At 51.1% G+C, this 27658-nt stretch overlaps 1 protein-coding gene across 1 annotated transcript in view; it reads right to left on the bottom strand.

Annotated features, from left to right (window-relative positions):
• The window catches only part of USP10 (ubiquitin specific peptidase 10), a 70355-nt gene that overhangs the window by 3422 nt on the left and 39275 nt on the right, over positions 1 to 27658 (bottom strand). The window contains exons 4-13 of the mRNA XM_047078852.1: positions 24172 to 25212; positions 13408 to 13499; positions 12769 to 12878; positions 12301 to 12356; positions 11935 to 12038; positions 9225 to 9324; positions 8270 to 8447; positions 5386 to 5551; positions 2293 to 2437; positions 1103 to 1168 (exon numbers count right to left, since the gene is read on the bottom strand). Coding sequence (XP_046934808.1) covers positions 1103 to 1168; positions 2293 to 2437; positions 5386 to 5551; positions 8270 to 8447; positions 9225 to 9324; positions 11935 to 12038; positions 12301 to 12356; positions 12769 to 12878; positions 13408 to 13499; positions 24172 to 25212 — 2058 coding nt within the window. The remainder of the gene's footprint in view (positions 1 to 1102; positions 1169 to 2292; positions 2438 to 5385; positions 5552 to 8269; positions 8448 to 9224; positions 9325 to 11934; positions 12039 to 12300; positions 12357 to 12768; positions 12879 to 13407; positions 13500 to 24171; positions 25213 to 27658) is intronic.

Below are 27658 nucleotides of genomic sequence, written 5' to 3'. Positions count from 1 at the left end.
GCTGATGGCTCAGAGCCTGGAGCCTGTTTCCGATTCTGTGTCTCCCTCTCTCTCTGCCCCTCCCCCGTTCATGCTCTGTCTCTCTCTGTCCCAAAAATAAATAAACGTTGAAAAAAAAAAATTTTTTTTTAAATAAAATGGGGACACCACCACCTGCCTCGCAGGACAGCTGTGAGGAATAAATGAGATACCACGAAAAAGGCACTGAGTAGAAAGGTTCACTAAACACGTGTCAGTAAATGGGAACTTAGTTTAAATTACACGCAGACTGAGCGAGGCCAACACAAAAGGAAGGATAACGAAGAAGCTAGGAAATTCTGGTAAAAACGGCCAGAAAGCACACGCAGCTGATGCAAACAGCAACCAGCACAAGCACAGAGCCTCAAAGGCCCAGAAGACTCTGGCTACAAAAGAGGAAGGAGGAGCGGAAGGACGGACAGACAGTATTAGACAAACTGGGGCCGCAGGAAGCTCTGGGCCGAGAGAACAGGGGTCTCGGGGACCCGGCCCCCCAGGCGCCACCGTCCCCGCGCAGGGGCCACAACGGCAGCAGGAAAGGTCCCGTCTGCAAACCGCTAGCCCGGCAGGCGGCCTCCGACCCGATCCTCTGACTCACGGACAGAACTGATGTCAAACAAGGTCTTTTTTTTTTTTTTTTTTTTTCCAACGTTTATTTTTGGGACAGAGAGAGACAGAGCATGAACGGGGGAGGGGCAGAGAGAGAGGGAGACACAGGATCGGAAACAGGCTCCAGGCTCTGAGCCATCAGCCCAGAGCCCGATGCGGGGCTCGAACTCACGGACCGCGAGATCGTGACCTGGCTGAAGTCGGACGCTTAACCGACTGCGCCACCCAGGCGCCCCTCAAACAAGGTCTTAAGACGGATTCAGCTTAGAGCCAAAAGGATATTCTGTCAAATCCAAGCACCAACGTCAGGTCAAACGCACATTTTCAAAAGAAAACAGAGTCCCCTTATAAGGTCCAGGGGTTACCAGCAGAGACACTCTTCTCTATGCGAAGTGGTATTGTGGCAAAATTGGGCCTGGGTATTAAACGTCTTTATCAGTGCTTTAATAAGTAAATAACGTACAGATTTACTTACCTGCAAATAGCCTATAGGTTCTGTGGCATTTAAAATTCTTATTTTTAACCCCTGGAGAAAGCAGTTCTGAAAAACAAAACATCGACAGCTGCAATCTGTAAAAAAGCACTTATAGAGAGGCTCAGGGTGACAGAGACGAAGAGGTGCCGACAGCCCCGCTCACATGCGCCCCCTGGCAGCCCAGGAAAACAAAACAAACTCCAGGCCTCCCTGGGCGCAAGCGCTGCCCAGGAGGGAAACCGGCTGTGCGACGAGGGAGCGCCCGGACCCGGCAGCCAGTCCGTTAAGAAACAGGGGAAATACACTGAGCCTGTTAAGCTCATGCCAGAAACCCCTTAAAAGCAGACATGCTAAAAAACGGAAAAGAGAGCCACCCACTTAGAAACAAAATGGCCCGGGGAAACGAAGAGTTGAAACGTTTTACAGGCGAGGGAGGCCGCAAAAGTCCCATTAGGTAAGAGTAAGACGGTCCCTCCAAAGAGGCACTGTCCCCCTGCGGGAACGGCTCCCCGCAGATGGACCCTTCCGGGAGCCGCTCGCCACCGGCTTCTCCCCTACCCCCACCCTTGACCCACGCCAGGGCCTCTGGTCCCCGCTTATCTCGTTTCTCTTTCTGGAAAGCACTTCAGGTGGCAGCTGACACGAAGACACGCGTAACAAGCAAGACAACACGAGCTTGCTTTCATCAAAACGCGTCGAAGCTGAGGGGGCCCGGTTACCTGACGGAGACTCGGGGCGGACAGGGTGCCACAAACCTGACACGTGTCATTGCAACCGGAGGTCGGAGGAACGCCCAGGGGCCTATGGGAAACGTCCCTTCACTTCACTAAAAAAAGTCCATTTAACAGGCCGGTACGTGCGATTCTTAACGTTTATGAAGAAAACCGTTTTGGACCACTGATCCACAAGATATCTCCAGAAAGACGATGCTCATCTTAATGGACAAAATCTCCTCCGGTTTTACAATCTAGTAAGATCGTACGGTTTATTCACTTTTTGCCTTTATCTTTCAAGAGCTACCCTGGTGCCAATTTGAGCATCAAAATCCGTTACGAATCGAGAAATCTAAAACCAAACCGTCACGAGAGAGAACCTCCTGACTCCGGCATCTCGCAGAAGCGCTGGGCGCCGAGCGCCCGGCCTCCAGGGGAGCCGGCACCGCGCACGCGGTCTCCGCCCGCGGCCGGTACCTCTGCTGATCTCCAGGTCCACAGGGTACTCGACGCTCTTGACGAGCTTCTGACACCCGCCGGTCTTCTCGTAGACAAACCGCTTCAGGTGCAGCACGAGCACGGGGGGCAGCTTCTCCAGAGTCACTCTTCGACTGATCTCCACCTAGGGCACAGAGCAGAGCAGGACGCGCGTCCCTCACTCCACGTGGCAGACGCCACGTCCGCCCCCCAAGAACCCCCTCCGGGAGCCGACGGCCTGCGGCTCCGCGGCCCCGTTCCCCGCTCGGCCGGGTCAGGGGAGCGTCTGAGGATCTAACATCCCGCCAAGAGGTCTCGCGGGAGCCACCCGCACCCACACTCCCCGCGGGAAAGCGCACACGCGCCTGCAGACACGGCGGCACGGGACGCCACGGCTCCGCGGCAGGAAGCCCTGCTCTGGGGTCGGTCAAGCATCAGACCTCCGGTCGGGTCACGCTCTCACGGTCTGTGAGATCGAGCCCGCGTCGGGTGAGCCCCGCTCCTCTCTCTCTCCACCTCTGTCCCTCATGAGATTCTCTCTGCCCCTCGCTCGCTCGTCCTCTCGCTCTCAAAAAAAACAAAACAAAAACCTGTTCTGTGACATTAATGGCAAATTGGCACAAAAATTAACAGCTAACTCGGCGGTGGCACCTCGCATTATGTATGTATTAGCGTGCTTTTTAGTAACTCAAACCGAAGCCAACGTGTTTCTCGAATCAGGTGTTCTACGTAACCCAAAAGCTATCTCTCATAACCATTAGCTTCGCAGGTTTGTTTTATCAATTTACACGTCTCTCATCTGCTTCCACAGGTCCAATGAATGCTGCGTTTCATTAAAAATGCATCCTTGCCAACAATGCCTATTACCTTTATTTGCTGTTCTTTAGGATTATAAACTCTTAGATGCTCCCTGCATTTAGATGAAGAATCCTTTTGGTAGAAACGCCCGTTCGGGTGACTGTCGGAAAAACAGCAGAAGCGAAGCGTATGGCAACGTTCAGAAGACCGTATGCGCGTCTGGGTGGAGGGGTCCTAAGGGGCGCCCGGCTTCCCGCTCAGGCTCAGATCCCAGGCGGGGACCACCCGACCCGCCTCTTGGATGCTCGTCCCGGGTCTGGAGCGCGGTGTCTCCGGACCCGAGGAGGAAGTGCAAGCGATCGGAAAGCGTGGCTACGGCCCGACGGCAAGAGACCGAGATTGTGGCAAGGGGACTCCAGCGTCCCCGCACGAGAATCGAGGGCTGGGCAAACGCATCTCTGGGATGCTCTCCGAGCCAGGGACCTAGGACTCTGACCTCAGACTTTCGGGCAGTCCACTAAGTGGCTAATCGGAAATTCTTCCGTGTGTCGTGGGTTTCCACACAAACTTGACACACTTTTCTTCACGCGACAAAACCACACCAGTTCCGTACAGCAAGTATTTTCTATAGCCCTGTTTTCCCGTGGGCCTTCGTCAAGTGGTCCCACAGCAAAATAAATCTCGTGACCTTAAAACACAGTAACGTCAAACTCGGTATTTTAAAAAGTCCGTTCAAAGAAAACACACTCCAGAAAATGGGATACTTGCTCTTTCCGGATATCCCCGCCCCATACGAACCGTCCAAGATCTCCCCTTCTCAAACGTCTGCTTTTCGGAGAGTTTTCGCTCTTCTCGGTAACATGCCACCGCCATCACCGAGCCGGGACATGCAGTGCGTTGCTTCTTCCTCTTCGAGGCTCTGCCAAAGGGCCTCTTTTTTCCTGCGTCCTTCTCCCCGCTCCCCCCAGCCATCTGGAATAAACCACCTTCTTTCTCCTCACACCCTCTACCTCGATCTCATCTGCACCCTCCTGACGTGCACGCGTCACCGCAGCAGGAACAAGAGAGGAAAAGACGCGTGAGGGGGCGGGGGCGAGGTCTGCAGGATGAGTGGCCTGCAGGTGGCCGCGGGAGAGCGAGCGAGAGAGGCGCCGGGGGGTGGGGGTGGGGGTGGGCAGGACGGCGACTCCACCTCTGGAGCCGCGGCTGCCACCCAACGAGCCAAGTACACGGCTCAGCCACACCAACCGACCTCCTGAAAACAAATACCCACTTTCTCTCTCATTAAGTTCCACCGCCAGACTCGGCTGATTCACTTAAGCCAAGCGCCGAGATTCTGTCTCTCGCTCCTACCGCTTTTCTTTTCTAAACAAAATCGCCCGTGGGAAGCAAGTCAGAAAACACGGTGGAGGATCAGGCCAAACTACGTGCCCATCTCCCAAGAGGAGGCTTGACCGGTCCAGGCGGGAGGCCCCAGGGGAACCGCAGGCGCCCAGGTGCTCCGCTGCTCTGCTCCCCGTGCGCCTTCAGCCACCACAGCCTTGTTGAGTCACGCTCCCCAGGGATACTACGAGCTGTCCAGACGGGTGCCGCCCGTAACTAGCCTGCGTTCCTCTGTCACGTTTCTCTGAATTCACCAACCCCGAGATCACCAGCACGATCTCGGCAGCGGAGACGACACCCTCCTCAACCCCGGAGTGGAAACAGCTGCCGCTGGCACATCTGGACCCCAGGCACCAGGAAGCGCTCCGGGAGCAAACACTCCAGCTCTCTCCTGACTCGGCTGACAGGTACCCCACACGAAGCCATCTGCCTCTCTGACTCCCGAACACTGAAGACTCAAAGACTTTCCTCCTGTCCACATCTGATTAAAGACTAACACGCAGGAAAACAGCTTTCTAATTGTTTTTGATCTCCTGGAAGACCTACAACCAAATGCTAAATAGACGTGTTTGGAACCTCTTCTCTGGCCTACCTAAGCTCATGAAATCATGCTTTGTGACGTCAGAAGCTGCTCGGCCTCTGTTCGACGTGGTGCTGACTTTATCGTACCGCGATCGCACTAGCAAAGTTACACAGCTCAGGACAGACGCTCCCGATGACCGTCACCCTGGGCTACGTGGAGTGGTGTCAGGACCAGCCGTTTCAGCCGTCCCATTGTAAACACGGGGAAACTTTCAGTGCGAAACAGTGAAGGGGCCTGAGAGGCAGAGCGCGGACCCGCTTGCGCCGCGCGCTCTTTCCACCAGACCGGGGCGCCTCGGCACACACGTTCAAGACCAACTATGGCTGTACCTCTTGTTTGGTCTTTGTGGTATAACCCTGGACAGATTCTCTCGCCACCAGGCTCTCCAATGCGTCCTGGACCGTACGTATCTTGTCAGACTGGATGTCCAGCTGCAGCGTGAAGAAGGGCTGCAAAGTGGCGGATTCTCTGGAACTCTGCTGGTAGACCACAGACCTGCGGGTTGGAAGACACGACCAGACAACTGTGACACAACGCTCCTTCCCGCCTTCCCTCAAGATCACCCAGCAGCAGAAGAGGGATTAACACGGGGAACGAGGTTTCTCAGGACCACTCTCAGGAGGCCAGAGAGGGAAAAGAGCCACCGATGTACCGAAGTTAAAAATAATCAGGCAGGAAAAATAAATAAATAAAATAAAATAATGACACCAACTATTGGTGGGAAAAAATAATCAGGCGGGAAAAATAAATAAAATAAAATAAAATAATGACACCAACTATTGGCGGGAAAAGAAAAATAATAATAATCAGGCTGAATACCACCTCCTGAGTATTTCTAAGCAAAAGCCCACCAGTTCAGCAGATCGCGTTCCCAGCACAAGCACACTGGAAGAAAACCTACTTCATCTTCCAAATTCCTTCCCTTCCACTCCACACTTTATTTAATGCACCAGTTAGTAACTGCCCTTATCCTGCCATGGCCTCAAAACGCTGACACTTCTCATCTTCGTAAAGTATCAGAGCCATTCTAATAAAATAGAGGAAACCCCAAGGTAAACGAAATTTTTAATGGCATTTTTCCCCTATAAAAATGACTTACAAAAGAGAAGCAGGGTGTGTCTAACAAAAACTAAGCTAACATTCCAGGAAACAAGGCCACCTACCACCCTCAAGAAGAAGGGTGCCAGTTCAACCTTGTTTTCTTAGCTGGTTTTTCATTTCATTTTCCTCTGAGTTTCTCTGAGTAAAACTTGTGTGCTCAGCCCATCTCCCATTCAGCCCCGGCAGGGAAACATTCCAGGCACGCAACGAGAACTCTGCTTCTGCAGCCTGAGTGACCCAGTTGACGAAGGAATCAGATGGTGCCTGGGGGTTCAGACTTCGCAGAGCAGGTGCCCCCAAGAGCGAACTAAACGCTCCTCTCCCTCGGGCTTCACGTCCACACGCGCTCCCCCGCCACATGGACCAGGAAGCATCTTCGTGCTCCCTCCGAGGGCACAGACTCGAGAGCCATGGCCGTTCCCCTGGTTCCAAGAGCAACGGGGGGGGGGGGGGGGGGGGGGGGGCGGGCGGGGCGGTCATTAAAACTGATGGCGGAATCAAGAAGCGGTCCTCCGGACTCCAACGGCCTCGATTTTATTCAAGGCTCCGAACGGGCGGGGAGAAAAGGGTGAAGAAAGGTGATGGTTTCTCCAGGGGGAGTGAAAACCCACCCAAGGAAGGTGGATTTGCAAAGAAAACCACACTTCATGATGGCTACCACACACACAGAAGTTCCTAAATTTGAAGAGATCATTCCAACCTTTGCTTTGTTAGTTCTCCAAAGTATCAACAAGCCGTTTCAACATTTAAAAAGCCCGCCAAGGCCAGGGCCAGAGGTCCTGCACGGCACGAATTTCCTCCAAATCGGATGCTGGTTATTCTCAAACAAACGTGAGATCTTGGGGTGCGCCGGCCTCAGAAGCCTTGCACGTTCCACCTACGCGCGCACACACGGTGCTGTCACACCCACTGGGCTGGCCCAAGAGCACGGACATCAGGCTGCCGGTCTCACGCAGAGCCAAAGGCACAAGACGGCCTTCTCTCAGTGCCGTGCCTGACCTGGATCCCGGCTTCCCTTCCCCAAACAGCCCAGCCCAAGGAATCGTATCCGCAACACCAAGTCACGGGGGCGGCAGTCCCCAGGGCACACCTGACCACAAGGCTGACGTGGAGACGTCACAACGGAAGGGGGCCCGGCGGCTCTAGCGCACAGTGGGGAGCCCAGAAAGGACTCGTTCAAGGGGACAAGGCGGCACGACTGGCTTCTGGATCGGGCGTGGCACAGCAGCACCGCCCGGGGCCGTTGAAGGAGCCCGTGGACGTGCGGGGGTTGTATCAGCCTCGATGAAGGGGGCTCGACCTAAGCTGTGGGGCAGGGCGAGCCCGAACTGACTCTGCCTGCCTCTGCCTCGGAAGGGGTGTCACTTCTTCTGGATGCACGGCATTCGGGACAAGCAAAGGCTGCGTCTCACTACGAAACCCCCCTCGTAGGTTCCAACGCCAGGCCGTCCGCGAGGAAACCCTGCTCCGGGGGCCCTTCGGGGCTCTGGACGCTTGGGCCTCCCTGGAGCCGGCCCCAGCGCTCCTGAGTTCCACATCGAAGCGGCAACGAATGTCTGTCTCTAATGCACTCAGACAGAACTCTTCTAGAAGGAGGTCATTAAAGAGCAACGAGCATCTGGTTTATGGGAACTGGGCCAGAGGAGGGAACCCAGCCCTCCAGGAGGCCCCGCGTCCCCCTTTATGTGAAAGTATCTCCCTCCACACTCCCTCACCTTTCTGGCTCACTCGGTTCCAGAGCCTAAAATTCCTCCAGCCAGACACAGAATTTCTTCTCTTAACAGAACCTGCCTGCCAACTTAACAAGTCTTTCTCTTTTCTACCTAGCTGTGAGCGGCTGGAGTGCTGACGGAGGGAGGAGTCAGGAGGGCAGCAGGGCCTGGGGGACGGCGGCAGTGCCCGGGGCCGAAGGGCTTTGGTGCCGGGCGAGAGCAGTGAAAGCACCAGGCGGGAGAGGCGCAGGGACAGCGGGGGACAGAGCAGGCACAGGGGCGTCGAGGCAAAGCGTCGAGCCCAGAACTCCTCAGACACGTCTTACACCCTCCCCCTTCGGCCAGATGGCAAAACCCTGAGAGAGGCCAACACTACAGTATATTCCAGAAGAGCATAAACCTGATGTGTCCGCCAAAAATGCCAGTGATCGGGGTCTGAACAAACTCTGCCTGGCGCGTGACTGAAGTCTTGCTCCTGGGGCCCACTTGCTCCCACTCGTCCTCACTGCCTTCGCCCGGCTCGTCCTGCTCGTCTTCGTGCACCGACGGGCTCCTGGGTCCGTTGGAAACAGTGAGTTCTGAAAAGGAGACAGTCCGCTTAGGCCACTCACGGCAACAATGACAGCGAAACAGCTTCCTTAAAAAAAGGTTCTCCATAAGCCGCCTGCATGGAGTGAGCCTTAAAGGCGAAACCAAGGCGCGCTCTGCACAAAGAACAAAGGCGACAGGGACGGACGCCCACCTGAATGCTGCTGGCATAAACCACCAAGGACGGCGCTCCTGGGACAGCCGGAGAGCCGTGAAGACAGACCGGAAGCCAGGCAGCACAGCGGGAGCGCGGCCCGTCTTCCTCACGTGCTAAGGGGCTTTGGTCACACAGGAGAGCACGCTCAGTCTCCGGACATGCGTGCTTTGGCCATTTTAGGGGCGAACTAAACTGTTACTTCCCACTTAATTTGTGTCACTCAGGAAATGCGTGCACACACCGTGCGTGGGGACACAGAGAGAGAAAGCACGGCAGGACGTCAACGGGTGCAGAATCCAGCGGCTGCACAGGTATTCACCAAACCATTCTCCCGGCTTTTCCGTATGTTTGATCGTTTTCCTCATTAAAAACTGAACGAACAAAAGCAGAGGTGCTGGATGTACTCTAATTTACCCAGAGGGAGCATTCTCGGTGGTATAAAAAATAAGCAGTGTAGAGATAACCAGAGTCGCCCTGGTGAGAAAGTGACTCAAAGGGCCAACGATCTGGGGAGGAAGCGGCTCCGTGTACGAACACGCGACATCTGTTCAGAATTAATTCTTGGGGAAATGTTCTCGCGCAATTTTGGGGCCAACAGACCACGACCTACTTTGGTTATTGGGTGACAGAAGTTTCTTCAGGTTCAGCATTTCCTCATGAAGTCCGTTTAGAATGAAGCCTAAATATTCCTCCGCGTCTTCTTGTCGACCCTGAAAAGGCCAGATAGGAACACGTTAATTTTAACTGATCACCACGCAAGGCCTGCAGGGAATACTGAGCCTGCATATTCAGACCAGGTCTCCTCTTCAATTTTTAACAAGACTTAATGTAAAGTGTTTCCAGAAATCATGTGACTTTTTTTTTTTTTAATTTCTTTTTACGTTTTTATTTTGAGACAGCGCGAGTAGGGGAGGGGCAGAGAGAGAGAGACAGACAGACACAGAATCGGAAGCAGGCCCCAGGCTCCAAGCTGTTGGCACAGAGCCCGATGCAGGGCTCGAACCCACGAACCGTGAGATCATGACCTGAGCCGAAGCCGGACGCTTAACGGACGGATCCCCCCCAGGTGCCCTTCGCGTGACTTCTTTGTAGGCTGAAACAGGTGGAGTGAGGGAGGCACGGGGTGGGGGTGGGGGTGCAAAGTAAACCTTTATGTCTAAGTGTAGGATGAGGAGGAACTTCCATCTGTTATGTTTTTTCCGGCTTTTTGAAATTTTCTACAATACACGTTACCTTCAGAACAAAACACTTATTGAAAAGTTGCTCTTCTATGCACACGAAAGGGACGAACAAGCACTAGACACGAGGGCCCCCTCGTCTCACAACCCCAGGGGCCAAAGGTCACACTGTGGCTGTGAAGGGGAGCCCGGGTGGTCCTCCCATTCGCAACGATGGGCAACTACAGGGGAAAGGACCCAAATCACACGTGAAAATCTCTCCTGATTCAAAGGCTCCGCTGACGGTTTTTTTTACGCACACACATCAGCAAATTCATCTCCAGACGAGTCACGCGACAGCCAGATATCTGTTTTATGATCTCAGGATGAGTTCGTATTTCCTTCTTTGGAGAAGGACCGCAGGGACCGAGGATTTCCGAACCCTTCTTTCAGCCTCTGGCGTACCCACTCCAAACAGGACTCCAAACGGACGGCAGCCGTTGGGCGTGTAGCACGCTCTGTATGTGCGGCAAAGGGCGGAAACCAGCGTGGCTCAGAGGCACAAGGGTCAACGCGGCAGGCCTGACGTTCTCGGGAAGGGCCACTTGCCGGGTCAGGTCGCTCCCTGGTTGGCATCTGGGAAGTGGGATTTGGGGAGGGTCCCCCCGCTCCAAGAACTGACAAGGGAATGTGCCTGAATCGTACAACATGGTTTACGCTGAACACCCGCTTTCCTTGTGCAGGTGTGCAATTCTGGTCTGCGCCAGGCAGAGGACGCCTGGGGACCCCGGGCACGGAGTCTCCATTGTGCTTCCCTAGCAGACGGCATCTTTCCACGTGCTGTCGCACTCTGACGCCGAGGAACGAAGCGCGTTCTCTGTGACGCACCAGGACACGAGTCTCCAGGTTTCCCACATACCGGACGTCTCGTCTTGCCTTGTGTCCTCGTGCTGTCTTAACCCGATTGTGAGGATAACGGCTTCTGAGTCCTTTCGATAACGGCTGTGACTCACAGCCCTTCCGTCGGACCACCAAGCCTGAGGGTGGCATGGGGGACCCAACACAGCCAGGATGCACCTAACTTCAAAAGACACTTCCATCCACGAACATAACCTCGGAGCCGGATGTCAGTGGGGCTTGGCCACGGGACGCCCCCTGAACTTCACTGCTTTTCCTGGGCCGCCACCTGAACCGCTACCTGAACCGGGTGGCCCGCCTCGGCTTCTCAAGCATCTGCATTTGCATCTATCTTAGGACTTCTTTGCTGTTTCCTTAGATTAAATATCTAATTCCCCTACCGGACGGTGAGCTGTCTGCGGGCAGAGGGTACAGCGTAATCTGCTTCTGCATTCCCAACATTCCGTACATTCCCGCCACCCCGGAAACGTCAATCTCCAACTGAACGCGGAGAGGCACGGTTCGCGCCTACGCCACCCCGGCCACTCACCCTCCGCAAAACAATGGCGCTTCAACACACTTTACTTAGCTTTAATGGAATTTTGGGGGGGATGGTTTTTCTCTCTAAATAATTCCCATAAGTATCATTTCAATTGCTCGTATGGACTCATCACAGACTGTCAGGGAGGAAAGAAAGGCTCCAGTTAACTTTGCAGAAAGGGTATGCAATTCACTCTCGACAGCTGTCGGCGCCCTACACGAGACCCCCTTGGCCCCTGGTCCCACGCCTTTAGTAGCAAAGTGTGTGACAAAAGATGCAGCTAAGAGAGTCAAGGAGCCGTGTGAGTGTGACGGAGACGCAGCTCTCCCGAAAGCCGCCACAGTTCCGGGCCCCAGGACCACGCTCCACGTGAAAGGCCATGCGGCAGTCAAGGAGCTGGCCGTGATGCCAGGCAGGCGCTGCATTTACGAGCTATGTGGCCTTGGAAAAGGATCACCCTTTTCTCAAATGTAACAACGAGAGGACGGCAGGGGGCGAGGTCGGCTAAGGTACGGAAAAAACTTACAAGGGTGCTCGGTGCCCAGTAAGTGATGCACGCCCTGCCTCTGGTTACGAGGACGATCGTCGTATTTTTAAATTTCATTCAAGCAACTGACTCCACAACAAGCCTAGATCTACCGAACACCCACCAAATGGCAGCAATGCAAGTGCAGGGCGAGCACTGAACAAGCAGGGACCGGAGCTACGCGCGAGCAGGGCCAAACCTTTTCAGACAGGCTCGACTTGATCACCGTCAGGAGTCTGTAAATGTACGTAGGTTCAAAAGCAGCTCCAGGGCGGATATCCCTCACGATTTTATCCCCAAGAGCTGCAACGGAACAGGACACAGATTCTCGTCACTGAAACAGAGTCTTAACACGATGAAAGGCAACATCACCGGGTCACCCCGCCCCCCCCACAGCCCCACCCCACCCCCTCCCCGCCCCCCGCGACGCTGAGAACAGCACAGGTGTAGCGCCGGTTATTTTAAAAACCTTTTCTTTGCGACAAGACCGAACGTATGAAATTTAGCCACCTGCCTCCCCAGCCGTCCGTACACAATGGCATCAGGAGGCCTCACCACTACTCACCTTGTCTGGGTTTTGGAGGTACTGGCATATTAGTAAACTCATTCATTAGCCGAACACTAAACACGGGGGAGAAAAAGTTTAGTACATTTTTGTAAAAGACATCCTTTCACTAGAGACTCTCGATGGCTACTCAGAATATCAGTCAGTATGAAGGTGGCAAGTTTTTGGCAACCGATGCCAGAGCGGTGAGTGGTTCTTCCACCTTTTCTACGTAACTTCCGGAAGATCTTCAGGGACACACACTGGCAAGCACTAAACTGACATGAACAAATCTGAGGAACACAGGCAGTGCTCCAATTGCATTTCTGGTTAGCTTCCACATAAAAACACAAACAGTGAATTTTAAAAAATTAAAAAATTAAAGGACTCGTCTGCAAGAAAGTAAGAACGTTGCTAAACTATTCGAATTTGAATTATCAGAGGCGAAACGACCCAGCCCCTGGACACATCTGGAGGCACCTTACTTACAAGCTATCTATCATGGGTGTCGACGTACAAGGCCTTTGCACTTTCGAATACAGAGGGATGAACTTCATCAGGTGATACATTGGAGGGCAGGCGACCAGTGCCTGCAGCGTCTAAGGAGTGGCAGTAAGGAAGCGTAAAGGAAATGAAACAGACACTCCAAACTCCTGAAAGGCACATTAAACGCAAAGCATGTAAAACTAAGCCAAGGACACTGAAAGACTTACGTATGTAAACTTCCAAGGAATCGACCAAATAACCGTAAGGACAACTGCCTTGCGATTTCCATGTAAGGCCTTACTCTGCAGTCAGCAGTTTACATACAAAAACTTGATTCGACCAAGATGTAGCAATTACAACAATGTTTCCAGCTGTCAGTGGACACGCTACCCTATTACTCGAGGCCATGCTAATGAAAATAAAATTGGCCTCATTCTGTCACTCACCGGTCAACAAATCACCTTTTTGGGGGGCAGGAAGAACTCTATCTTTTAAGCAAGGTAGGCACACTAAGTAAGGAACCAAGTTTTTGGATTCAAAGTTTAAGGCAGAAGCCCCATGGCAGCTGAACTAAGTCAAATGCACCGGAGGAAGAGAACGCCGTGGTCCGTGGGCCTTGGAGACAGCATGTGAGAAGGATACAGCATTAATGTAGCACCAGTTTCCTTTATTGATCAGCCCCCGGGGTTGCAATGACACTGGTTTATGTATCAGGGTCACATTCTCCAGTAACTCTGAAAGAGTGAAGAAGCATATTTAAGAAGTTAACGACATCCAGTAAATAACAGTGAACGAAATTCCTACACTCTGGAGGAGCGTTAAAATCCCCCCTCAGGCGCCTGGGTGGCGCAGTCGGTTAAGCGTCCGACTTCAGCCAGGTCACGAACTCGCGGTCCGTGAGTTCGAGCCCCGCGTCGGGCTCTGGGCTGATGGCTCAGAGCCTGGAGCCTGTTTCCGATTCTGTGTCTCCCTCTCTCTCTGCCCCTCCCCCGTTCATGCTCTGTCTCTCTCTGTCCCAAAAATAAATAAACGTTGAAAAAAAAAAAAAATTTAAAAAAAAAAAAAATCCCCCCTCAAGAAAGTACATATCCAAGGAAAAGGCACACTGTGTTGAAGCTTCACGGGGCCCAATATCGTGTGCAGTAACCAACGATTTAAAATTTTTAAAAATACTCTCCCCCCAAACACTAGGTTTGTTTATCTTTCCGTGGGGATCCAACCAGGGAGCAGAGAACTATTTTAACAAGAAACAGAAACGGCTGAACTACATGGGTTAGAGCGAACAGACCTGAGACACACAGGCCCCTCCCCGCATGCTGACAGCGAGGCAGGCCCCGCCAACAGCACAGTCCCTCAAACGCCAGCTACGGAGGAGTTCGAGTGCAGACGGGAGCCTCGTCCGGGGGAAGCCCCAGCAACTGCCACGGCACCCCACGCACCCCAACGGTGGGCGACCCATCACCGTCCAGGGAGGGGTGACACTCCTCTCTGAGACAGCGGTCTCACGTAGCGCACTTCTACTCCTCACACAAGGCGTGTGCTTGAACGCCCTGGCTCCAGGCAGAAACACACCTCTCGGCAGATTCACCCTGACGTCACTCTTCTCTACGGTCGGCAGACAGACGGGATTGCCATCTTCACAGAACGCTCGAGCGGTGCAATTAAACGCCTTAAGTAATTTTTTTTCAGTAAAGTTTTAAAACAAGACAAAGCCTCCCCATGTCCCGTTACGAATCTTGTACCAGTGAAGCCACAAGTCAAGGACACCTTTTACCCGGGCAAGCGCTCGATGACGTACAAGCGCTAAGGGGCTGCACTGAATCCTCAGCAATCCAGAGCAGCGGCACCACCCCCCTTTCACCAGGAAGGAGACGGAGTCTCTAAACCCCCGCCGGCCGGCCTGTGTCACTCGGGAGCTACGCGGCACAGCCGGTGCCTAAAAGCCACGATCTGCAGCCACACCGCTTCCTTTTAAATCGTGTCCCAGAAAAGAAAAAGGGAGTGAGCGTACGTGTGATGTCAGCACCCATCCGAGGCATCCAACAAAAGCAAGCCTTTTAATTCTACACCGCAGCTGGACTGGCAGGTCTCCGACTTGAGCTTTAAATGAGGAAATTAATTTGCACAGCTCTAACGTCCGCACACACCTATCCCCTCCCTCCTGGGACAGTAAATGTCCTCTTCCCTCTAACTGACGAAGCACAGTGAATGATTTTCCCATTTACAAAAAGTAAAGCATCACAGGCTCCAGAAGACCCGCCGGGACCTGTTCAACTAGTCTGGGCTGGCACAGCCCTCCGCTCTCTCCCCTACCGCGGGCGCAGCGCCGGGCGTCCGTGAGGACCGCGCCAGGTACAGAGCTGGGCCACGCGAACAGGTGACGCCTCCCGGCAGAGACGGGACAGGGCGTGTGACAAGACACTGTGCTGCGGGGCTCAGCTGTACCGTTCGTTACTGTGCTCACACCCCTGTCAGGGGGCCACCGCTATCCTGCTCACGTCACAGGCGAGAGAACAGAGGCCCAGAAGGTTAGGGAGCCGGCACGGCTGTGGCCTGAGCTGACGCGTCACCCGCGTCCGCACTGCCCCTCACCAAGTACCGGGCTCCAGGCCACGACCCTTTCTCACAAAGGTTTCAGGGCTCACTTTCCCCACAGGCTTAAGATCTCCTCCTTAAAACAGAGCTGTGCGTTGTGTTTGTGGCATATTATCACGACGGTCCATACCTGTCAACGTGTGCCCCAGAACAGCAATTATTTAACATAATCATTCCATTAAAAATCTGTGCACTTCCAAATGGGCATCCGTCCCAGATGAACACTCCAGCAGAGGCACGACCCCTGTGAGTGTCTGCCACAGCAGCTTTACGTCTACGAACAATAATGCCGTTTCTGCCAAACCAGAAGACTCGGAATCAACCGCCTTCTCACCACCAGGACCTCTGCTAACTGACACGCTGCCGCTCGCTGAGCCCCGCCCGGGCACCGGGTCCTGGAAGCACAGAGGTGGCTGAGAGGTGGCCCTGCTGCAGGAGAGCTTGTAGACCAGCGAAAAGGGGACAACGGGGCAGGCTGAACCGAAGGCGGGTCGGCGGACGGGATGCTCGGCCACATCCCCAGACTGGACGACCCGTCAGGCGGCAGGGGGCCGAGGACGGCAAATGGCAGCTGGCACGGCAAGGTCTCCGGCGGGGGCGATAGGGCCTCCCACCCAGAGCAGGCTTCTTGTTGTTGCATACAGTGACGAGGTCACAAGCTCAGTTTCAGAGGTGTGGAAACGAGGTACCCGGATTACACCAGTCGGCAGTGCACTCACACCCACAGAGCAGCAAGTACCACATCTACACACACACACACACACACACACACACACACACACACAGGCCCACAGCTTGCAGCTGGCACCAGACATCCTCAGCAGGACTGATGTGTCAGGAGCGGAGCCCTAAGCACCACCCACATGTAAGAGGCAGCCCAAGAAGAACCTAGAAGGACGCGGGGGTTTGAATTAACAGTGGAGGCGGAAGCAGGCTCTAGGCCCCCAGGAAGGAGAGCCAGAGCGGAGCGGCCTGAAGCCTGCCTGAGGAGGGAGACAGGACTGGGGTGCCGAGGGGCTCACAGGACTGTGGAGGGAGGGAGCCAGGGAAGGACCGACTCACCACTGGGGAAAGAAAGGAAACAGCAACCTCAATTCCTTTTGAGGATTCCAAGGAAGGAGCGGCTTCTAGGGTGGGGGAGGGGCAAAGACAGAAGAGGGAGGTGGCTTACTGACAGTAATTCTTGTTTAGCAAGACACGGAAGGAAAATGGAAAGAAAAGGACCAGAAGATCTGAAATCTCCCTCCCATGTTAACTGCCTTAACAGACTCAAAAACATGTTTGCAGACGGTCAAAAGTACTTTGAGTTAATATCTTCTTTTTTTTTTTTTTTTAATTTTTTTTTTCAACGTTTATTTATTTTTGGGACAGAGAGAGACAGAGCATGAACGGGGGAGGGGCAGAGAGAGAGGGAGACACAGAATCCGAAGCAGGCTCCAGGCTCTGAGCCATCAGCCCAGAGCCTGACGTGGGGCTCGAACTCACAGACCGCGAGATCGTGACCTGGCTGAAGTCGGATGCTTAACCGACTGCGCCACCCAGGCGCCCCTGAGTTAATATCTTCTTAAATATAAAAAAAAAAAAATCAACTCCACGCTCAAAAGGAAACAGGTGTGGGGCGCCTGGGTGGCTCAGTCAGTGAAGCGTCAGGTCACTTCGGCTCAGGTCATGATCTCAAGGTTCATGAGTTCAAGCCCCACGTCGGGCTCTGTGCTGACGGCTCGGATTCTGTGCCTCCCTCACTCTCTGCTCCTCCCCTGCTTATGTTTGCAACCGAGCCACGTGCCCCAAATTATCTGCATACCTGCAGGATGAAACACTCCAGCCCTGTGCAGTCAGACAATATACCCAATTTAAAGTTGACTATCAGCTGACTTCTTTCCAACACTGATCTGGGAAGCAGCAGGTACTGGCTGGACAGAAACCTTTAGTTTCTACATCGACCCTTCCCATTGGAACCAACGCCAGCTTCGGGCCATTGCTCTCAGTTCACTTATTTTTTAAGGGAGGGAAAAAAAAAAAAAAAAGCAGTTTCACTGTTCGGCATCTACAATCTCAAATTCAAGTCTCTCAGCATCACCTAGTGGTTTGCTCAATGACTGCAAGTAACCGAACATTCCAAACAGCCATGTAGCCACAAAATGAACAGGGCAAAAACTCAAAGCACGTAATCTGGAACAAAAAGACACTCAGTACATTTACTAGAGGATGTACTGAACTAGCTTCAAGTCTTCAACATTCTTTACAAGAGCCTCTGGTACAATATTCAAACATTTGTAGATTAAGGTCTTCATGGTAGAACATACAGAGAAGGAACCATTCCAAACATTCCAGATTTTCCTTAATCATGACACTGCTATTCTAGAACGTTCTCTACAGTGGCAAGTCGTACCCAAGCTAAAACAAAGTTACCATTCTGTCGTCAGCATCTTCCAGTGAGCCTAAACACCACTCTCGAAGGCGGGCTGACCGGAAGCAGTCTTCCCTGAAGGCACACTGCGTATCTCCATGGCAGGAGGCGCCATCACCCCCCCCTGGTATCAGACAACCCTGTCACGCCGCTAACTGCTCTGCTGAGTCCTTCCCGTGTGGGTACCAGAGCTTCCTGGCCTCCTCGGTCCCGGCCTGATCTTGCCATCCCCACTGATTCCAGCACATCTCCTACTGGCCTCAGGCCCCACACCTCTCTGCAGATGATTGCTGTCTTTCTGCTAATAAGAGCGGACATCTGTTCCTTTCGTATCTTATTCTTCAGACAACGCTCAAGACAAGGCCAATCGTCACTCACTGACCTAGAGAGTAGGTGGCATACAGAAAGTAACTATTAAGGGTAATGTGGGGGTGAATTAAACATCTGGAGACTAAAGTTGTTGGTTCCACTCAAGTTTGTTAGAAACAACCTGGTGGAGTTTGAGGGTCATCCTATCACACCGTTCAGAAAGCCTCCAGGCGCCCCTGCAAAGGAGACTCAAGGCACGAGTCCAGGAAGACAACCAGCAGACAACCAGAGTTCAAACCCTGACTCTGCCGCTCCATTCACTTCGCAGCCTGGAACAGAAGACTCCAGCCTCCCTTGTGGCAGAGTCGACAGGCTGCACCGTGCAAGGCCATGAGAGGTGCAGACACAAGAGCACAACGGGTCTACAGAGACACCTAGCAGGATGGCAGGCGCTGATAATCCTTATTAGAATAGAAAGAACGGTGGGGCTCCTGGGTGGCTAGTGGGTTAAGCGTCCGACTTCGGCTCGGGTCATGTTCTCACTGTTCGTGGGTTCGAGCCCCACGTCGGGCTCTGTGCTGACAGTTTGGAGCTTGGAGCCTGGAGCCTGCTCCCGATTCTGGGTCTCCCTCTCTCTCTGCCCCTCCCCTGCTCGTGCTCGGTCTCTCTCTCTCAAAAATTAACAAACATTAAAAAACATGTTTTTTTAAAAAAGAAAAGAAACTGATGTAGGCAGGAAGACATGGAAAAAGGAAATTAATTTATGGAAAACTTTGAGCAAACCAACAAGTTTCAGTACTCCAAGAAGTTAAATTACTCAAAATTAAGTTTTGGACATTCTGTGAATATACATCAAGTTCCATTTAAAAAGAAATGAAAGTTTGGGGCGCCTGGGTGGCGCAGTCGGTTAAGCGTCCGACTTCAGCCAGGTCACGATCTCGCGGTCCGTGAGTTCGAGCCCCGCGTCAGGCTCTGGGCTGATGGCTCAGAGCCTGGAGCCTGTTTCCGATTCTGTGTCTCCCTCTCTCTCTGCCCCTCCCCCGTTCATGCTCTGTCTCTCGCTGTCCCAAAAATAAATAAACGTTGAAAAAAAAAAAATTTAAAAAAAAAAAAAAAAAAGAAATGAAAGTTTGTAAAAAAAATTAAAATTAAATATCTCCTCGGGGCGCCTGGGCGGCTAGGTGGGCTAAATGTCCAACTCTTGGTCTCGGCTCAGGTTGTGGTTTCACGTTTTGTGGGTTCGAGCCCCGCATCAGGCTCTGAGACGACAGTGCGGGGCCTGCTTGGGGTTCTCTTTCTCTCCTCCTCTCTCTGCCCCTCCCCCGCTCACTCTCTTTCTCTCTCAAAATGAATACACTTAAAAAAAAAAAAAAAAGATGAGATTTCTTCTCATCTGGAACTTCTCTTAAGAAACACACATCCAGGGCGCCTGGGTGGCTCAGTCGGTTAAGCCGCCGACTTCAGCTCAGGTCATGATCTCGCAGTCCATGAGTTCAAGTCCCGCATCAGGCTCTGTGCTGACAGCTCAGAGCCTGGAGCCTGTTTCAGATTTGTGTCTCCCTCTCTCTGACCCTCCCCCATTCATGCTCTGTCTCTCTCTGTCTCAAAAATAGATAAACGTTAAAAAAAAAAAAGTTAAAAAAAAAAAAAAGAAACACACATCCAAACAATGTAAAGGTTTGGTTCTGCAGCACCTGCCACTGGGCCCGCCCCCCTCAACAGCCGCAAAGACCACAACCGGGCGGAACACAGACAGACACCTGTGATGTGCTCCTCCTCTCCCTCCCGGCGAGACACACGTGCAAAGATCCTAATTCCTACAAGGGTCATCTGTCACTATTGCTGAATCCTGCCTGCCACTTGTAACTCAAGTCAATTCTTCTTGACTTGCAGACAAGCCAGTAGGAATCTGACTTTGGCCTAACTCTCGGCTGCATTTAGTTCAGTTTCTTTTATAACATCACCAATTCCATTCGCTATTGTATTCCTATCCTGAAGTCCAATAAGCACTCTAACAATTTCTGAGGTCAAAAGAATTAAAACCAGGAAGGGCGGAGCCAAAGGACAAAAGGCAGGGTACTTCCTGAGGCTGAAACTTGAAGTGGGACCAGTGAACCCAAAGTCATCACTGTTGGTTCTCTATTTCACCTTTTAAGGCAAATAATCACAAGTTAACTGGAACAACAAACCTCCCCTGGAGGCCCTCCTTCCAGTTCATTATTGTCAGTGTAATTTACTACTCAGATCCACCCAGACAGCTGCTGTAGTAAGCTGGCCTCCTCAATCCACCCTTCGCACTGGGCTGGGGGACTGCCCTACGCAACGTTGACCAGAATGGCACAGAATGCCAGAATGATCCATACCACATACAAGGTCCGAAGTGCCTTCGCTTCTGTACCGGCTTAAACATTAAATGGCTGAATTAAAATTAACTTCCTTATGAAATCTGCTGACACACGGAAAAACTGAGTGGTTAACAGCCTTTCTTGTATTTGAAGACATACACAGTGGCTCACGTAAACTGCCACAAATCATTCCAATGAAATGATTTACAAACCCGGAGGCAACACTTGCACTGTAAACTTTTAAGTCAGTATAAAGCAGGATTATTTTTGTATGTGTTTTAGGCATCAAATTTTGTTTTCCTAAAATTAGGATTTAGCGGTCACGGTACCTTTTAAAATGTGTGAAAATGCAGGGCAGAGAACTTTCCTGGATTCTTAAGGCCCAGTAACCGGCCTGTACTCAACATTCTGATGCTGACCGGCTTTTTCCGTCACCTTCCTAAACTGTCCAGAGCATCCTGTAAGTGTTTCCCTCTCCCTCATCGCATCACTTTGGAAGGACACAAGCTCTCTTGGGTTACCAAATCAGGAGCAGGACAGCAAAGTGACCAAAACGTACCACTATCCGGTGGCTGCACAGACCAACACACGCTCTGTAAGTAAGTGGAGGGGGGGGGTCTCGATTTAGTTCTGTAAGAGAGAGACGCGGCCCAAATACCAGCAGGACCATAAACACAGTGAATCAGACAGGGACCGAACGCTCCATCCACAAGCATGACTCATACAAACCGGTGCTGGTACCTTTTCAGCTACATTATGCTACGTTATCACTACCACCGCTGCTCTGGAAAAGCCGAAGAGGAAATACAAAATATTTAAGAAATCATTCCCCTAGGAAAAGGGAAGTATAAATAAATCTGGCTTATAAGCCACCAAAATGATCGATCACAAGGTATGTACTTGTTTACATATTTGAAACAAATACGGACACAGGAATTCATTTTTCTGAGCAGATCCAACTTGTAATGATTCTGCTGCTGTCTCCAGGAACAAATTTTAGGTATAAGACCACTGTGCGATTCCATACATTAATAGGTTTTGACTAAAACTCATAATAAACGGTAGCATTAGGGACTTCAATTTCTTCACCAGACAGGTGTATTTTTAGAGCTGTCAAGGACCTCAGTTTAGTTCGCTCTTTCCCCCTGGAATTTTAATTCATTTTATTTGGGTTTCAGCCTAGTCCCTCTCCTTGCCCACCATTATTTACACTCCTTTGAGACAAGATACACCGACGCACGATTTTAAAAGCCGAACATAAAATACAGAACAGCTCTATTTGTGACTCGAAAGCATCGGATAGGATAAATGTTTCTTAGCAAAAGCCCAGAAAACTTAAACATTCGTCACAACACACAGGGAATCCCTGTACTACCTGTGTGTCCCCCACACTTACTCTTAAACGTGGACAGGTCTACGGCTTGGTAACCACTTTCAAATACAAGCTAAGATTTTCAAGTTTCTTTTCCTCACCTCCCGGTTCAGCTGTTACTACTGAAAAGTGACAAATATCCCCTCTCAGATTGCAACAAGCAGGCACTGCCACAGAACCCCCCCCCCCCCAGGCCCACGCAGGCCCCTGCTCCCTGCAGGCTGGAGGAAAGCAGTCTGGGGGTCAGCCCAAGTGCTCTTCCCTTCCAGCTCCTGGAGTAAGAGTTTCCACTTGAGTTCCCGCCAACGCAACAAAACGTGGACAACCTACACCAAGAAGGTGAGAGCAGAACCCACTAACATAACGGATCAACACGTACAAGTAGTCGAGAGCTGGCTGTATTTCGGGTCAAAATGCCTTATGTGGTGTTCTTATTGTTTACAGCTGGTTTATCTTCCTAATTTGTATCTCATTGGTGGTTACACAAAAATTAGTTGGTATTTATTAACCACAGACTTAATGACAGGGCAGAGGATCCAGAAATGTGGACATCCAAACTAAATGAACTTGGGATTTAAAAAAAAAAAAAAAAAAATCAAATGTGGATACTGATATTATTCTAAGAATTCAAAACAGAAAAAACTTCATATCTGAACTATTTCCCTCTCCCTGTTGACCAAAAGTTAATAAATACAATAATCAACATAAAAATTACTCTCTTAGTAGAACCAGTTAGATGCTAATGCTAATGCTAATTCTAATTCTGGGATAACCATCATCAACAGATCTTTTAATGGAACTAGAGTCTCTCTCAGTTAAATGCTGCTTAAAATAAGCGGGCCTACGCTTAAAAACCTGCCCATTCGAGCAAAGTCTGTGGCAGTGATCTCACTCGTAACAAACTGAATTTATTTCACCGTCTTACAAAGTAAATGTCTACACAGGAGCCTATAACAAAGAGGAAGAAATTGCAAACAATACCACTTTGCCTAAGCTGTGTGTGGTCCCAGGAGTTTAGTGTCGCTGCTACCGCTGCTCTGTTTTACAGGAAGCAATACTCAAAACTACTTTCTATGTTTCTAAGCAGCAATTGCTAAGTCTCTATTTCTAAGACTCAATAAAAAGTCTCAAAATAATAACGTATCTTTATTTTTTTAAGTTTATTCATTTTTGAGAGACAGAGAGAGACAGAGCGCAAGTGGGAGAGAAGCAGAAACAGAGGGAGACACAGAATCCGAAGCAGGCTCCAGGCTCCAAGCTGTGAGCAGAGCCTGACGCGGGGCTCGAACTCACAAACCGCGAGATCATGACCTGAGCCGAAGTCCGATGCTCAACTGACTGAGCCACCCAGGCGCCCCGAGACAGCCTTTTTTAACTCCGCTAGCGGGACGAGAACCTGAAGAGCTGGCGACTGAACTTCTCAGGACAGAGAAACCTGAAGAAATACATTGGCTTCTTAGCTATGTATAAACATAGACAGCCCCTGCATTTCTGATTCTTAGTAAATTCGCCCTTTGAGCCTGAACCCTCAAAAAAAAAATCATCAACTTTGTCCCAAATTACTGCAGTTTTTCTTTTCCTGTCAAGAGCTGACCCTCATATGCTACAACGAACTAAAATCCACGTCCTCCATCCAAAACAGACGACAAAAGAAAACCACCCCCGCCAGGGTGCCTGGGCGGCTCAGGCAGTTGAGCAGCCGACTTTGGCTCAGGTCGTGATCTCACAGTTCGTTCGTGGGTTCAACCCCCATGTCAGGCTCTGTGCTGACAGCTCAGAGCCTGGAGCCTGCTTTGGATTCTATGTCTGTCTGTCTGTCTGTCTCTCTCTCTCTCTCTCTGCCCCCCACCCCCCTCGCGCTCTGTCTCTCTCCCTCTCTCAAAAATAATAAACATTAAAAAAATTTAAAGAAAGAAAAAACCCCAAATGCTTTCTAATATCCTAAGAAAGAACAGAACAGAAACAGTGCAAAGTTTAGTCCACATCCAGGATTCCACAGCAAAGGTGCGCAAGAGCTGTGACACACGTACACGTCCATTCACTCACATGACGGAGAAGTACTGGATCAAAAGGCAAGAAAGTGGAAATGTAACCCGTCAGCAGAAAAGGACTGGTAACAGACACGGACTGTTCACTTAACACAAAGGTATGAGCACACCCTCCCCCCCCCCCCCCCCCCGCCCCTGGCATTGTGCTTAGATATCCTTTTACGTCTAGACAGGTAACAATTAAGGCATGGCCATTCTCGAGAAATTCCCAGTAACACACAGGTCAGGGCCTGCCGCTGCGTCAGCCCAGACGGCCTCAAAGTTCCTCACCCGGAGCGAAGGAGCCCTGCTCCCATCTCCACTCTCCACCTGTGTTTTGAACTATACCTGCAATCTTTATGGCTACGGGATCCTCTGAAACTGGAACAAGCCCTTCTTTGACTTCGACCTGCTTTTCAGAGACCAGGGGGGACGTGGCGGGAGGGGAATACTTAGTTTCCACGGAAGCCACGGGCGAGGAGGAAGAGGGCTTAGAATCATGAAAAAGACTGGCCCACGACTTAGGCTGGCTGGCGGGAGCGGTGCCCGCCACAGAGGCCGGGGCATCGGCAGCAGGGGCAGCGCTCTCGGCTTTAGCAGCGTCCGAGTCCGGGCTTTCCACAGTGTGCAACTCGACCCCATTGGCAGCTGAGCCCTCGCCAGAGGATTCAAGTATTTGTCCATTAGCAACGGCAAGGTTTTCAGTAGTGTGAGTCCCCGTGTAAGGCTGAGCCACCGCTGTCCTCAACAGGCTGTCCCTGCCGGCCTCTGCGGGGAGGCAGGACTGTTCCAAGTCAGCCCCGTGGCAGCTCCCGGGCTGCCCTGCAGTCCTCGCATCGCCGTCGAGGGCTCCAGGGAAAGGCCCGCCGGACACAGCGTCGCTGACGAAGTCCGTGGAACCCTGAGGGCTGCCGCAAGTCCTGGGTGTCCCCGATGGGGGCGCCGCGCCCGCTAACTCCACGTCCTCTGAGCCTACGCTGTTCGGGACCGCTGGGTTGGCGTGGCCATTGACCAGGGCGTCTGTGGGAATACTCCCCTCACCGCCATCTTTCAAGTAACTGTAATATCCTGGTGGACGTTTTTTCTTCTTTTTACGCTCCCTCTGTCCGAGACCACCCGCGACACCGTCGTTTTCTAGAACTTCCACCTCCACGCTAGAGCTGCCGTCCAGAGCAAGGGCAGAGCCTGGGTACTGGCAGTCCACGGAGCCGTAGGCCGCTTCTTTATCTACGTCATCAGGGATCTTTTTGGAAGCTGTGCAACTGAGGATAAATTCAGGGGCCTGAGGATTCAATGTGCTTGAAATACTGTAGTTGGGAGTTCTCGGCAAAGTGTCGTTAGGTTCAATTACTTCATTAACACCAAACTCAATTCTCTGATATTCTTGTCCTGTTTGGAAAGACAAGGATCAGCGAATATCCCATTAGTTGAGAACACGGCTTACAGACGTCTCAAAAATTATTTTCTTTTTGAAACTGAACCCTTAAAGTCTTCTTCTAATTAACAAAGCTATGACATTTTATTTCTGTGCCAAAAAATCTGCTGAAAATAAATAACTATGAAATTTTATTTAATTTAGAGATATGAAAAACAGAAGCCTGTATTTATTTTCCACTTTCAGGGTGGCCACGGGAGACTTCCAGAAGGCAGAAATTTATTTTTTTTTTTTTATTTTTTTTTTTTAAATTTTTTTTTTTTTCAACGTTTATTTATTTTTGGGACAGAGAGAGACAGAGCATGAACGGGGGAGGGGCAGAGAGAGAGGGAGACACAGAATCGGAAACAGGTTCCAGGCTCTGAGCCATCAGCCTGACGCGGGGCTCGAACTCACGGACCGCGAGATCGTGACCTGGCTGAAGTCGGACGCTTAACCGACTGCGCCACCCAGGCGCCCCCAGAAGGCAGAAATTTAAATGAGATTTTAAGAGAAAGCAAGTAATATTTTGCCTGTCTAAAAACACCCCTCAGTGAAATATGACTTCATTGGCTTGCTTTCTGGGGTATATCCATTTTGGACAACTTAATTAAAAAAAAAAAATCATGACAACTAACTTAGGGACTTGAAGTCATTGCTGTATTTATGACTTCTCTAACTGGTGTAATTTAATAATTCAGAAAATATAAACTACACCAGAATTAATCCTCTACATAAAAGCGCACTTCAGAGGTGCTCCTTACAATTACCCGTCTCCTCGGGGCGCCTGGGTGGCTCAGTCGGTTAAGCATGTGACTTCGGCTCAGGTCATGAGGATCTCGCAGTTTGTGAGTTCAAGCCCCACACTGGGCTCCGTGCTGACAGCTCAGAGCCTGGAGCCTGCTTCGGATTCTGTGTCTCCCTCTCTCTCTGCCCCTGCCCTGCTCATGCTCTGTCTCTCTCTCTCAAAAAATGAATAAACATTAAAAAAATAACCAAACAATCACCCATCTCCTGATCTCCTCCACTGACAACCTTAACTGAAGTCTGAAAATGGCTTTGCATGAATGCACGTAAATGTGCGCTAAATGAATTCATAATGGATGAACTCCACGGGTGAAGAAGATACTTCCAAAAATACCCAAAGACAGTTAGGACTGCACACTTTTAGAAACCTCTTTGGGACCTTTCACTACTTCCTGCCAACGGACAACAATCTACACGTGCCACCATTCCGAAAGGTACATTTTTTTCATAGTTTACATTTCTGAAATTACGTTAAGTTTTAGAATCAACTGCAGCTTTCAACAGACATCAAGCATCAGTGTCATCTTCTATCTGACGCAACAGTTCTAAATTTTGAAGTTAAGGAAAGGCCACATGCCTTCTAACTCATCTTTAACGCCTAACTGAGGATTTCTCCGAGTCTAGCCTAAGAAGTCAACTTCTCAAAACTTGTATTTCAAAAAAACCCACCCTACCAGAAGAACTGTGCTCTATTAGAGATAACCTAGGTTTCACCTCGGAAGTCTTTTAAAAAGCAGCCCCCAGGAGGCGGCAATTACGGGCAAGTTACTGGAGGGCAGGGGTGTCAACAGTCTAATTCTTCATCCGTTTAGTGATCACACCTGGGGGGCGGGAGGGGCGAACACCTGCCCAACACCAGAAAGTTCCTGAAAAAGGAATACTAGTGATGGTTACACCTAACAGCACATTTCCACATAAAGCCACCACCATGACCACTTGAATCCTTTGGTCCTTGAACACTGAGTTTTTGTTTCCTTATTTTGAAAAGAATCACTAAAGACAAGTGAACTTCTCCACCATCATGCCTAGAAGTAGACCGTCCACTCTGCTTCCAGGCATCCCCTACTCCGCGGTGCTGCGAGGGTGCAACGCCGCTGCATGGACTGACACGGATGTATTTGAGGAAATGAAGAGCACGCCACACAGGGAGGCTACCCTGGGGACACTGGTGCGTATTGTGAAATCTGATTATAAATTAGTATGCACTGTGTCAGGCAGTCTGTGCAAGATTTTAACTCCAACAGACACAGTGCCTTCCACATCTCAATCCTTGATCTTACCGTGTCCCAGAATATTCTAGAACACGATATGGTATTTCCTTAATCTTATCATATCACAGAATATTCTAGAACATGATATGACATTTCCTTAATCTTATCGTATCAGAGAACATTCTAGAACATGATATGACATTAATGGAATCATTTCACTACGCTACGGCCATTGTGAAAACATGATCCTGTCTAGGGTCTGACTGCATCACTGGAAGGCAGAGTCCTACCCGAAACAGCTCCTCCCCTTCGCCAGAACACACACCACGGACACGCGTGCGCACTGCCCCACACGGCAGAGGAGTCAGGAGAAGCCCAGTCGGTGCGGGCTGACGGACCGGTG

The sequence above is a fragment of the Lynx rufus genome, unplaced genomic scaffold (genome assembly GCF_022079265.1).
Source record: "Lynx rufus isolate CCGP_SWC_20201006 ecotype Redwood Valley unplaced genomic scaffold, mLynRuf1.p SCAF_16, whole genome shotgun sequence".
Classification (NCBI taxonomy): Eukaryota; Metazoa; Chordata; class Mammalia; order Carnivora; family Felidae; genus Lynx; species Lynx rufus.
The sequence above is the reverse complement of the archived record's forward strand: the minus strand, read 5'-3'. Positions and strand labels throughout refer to the sequence as shown.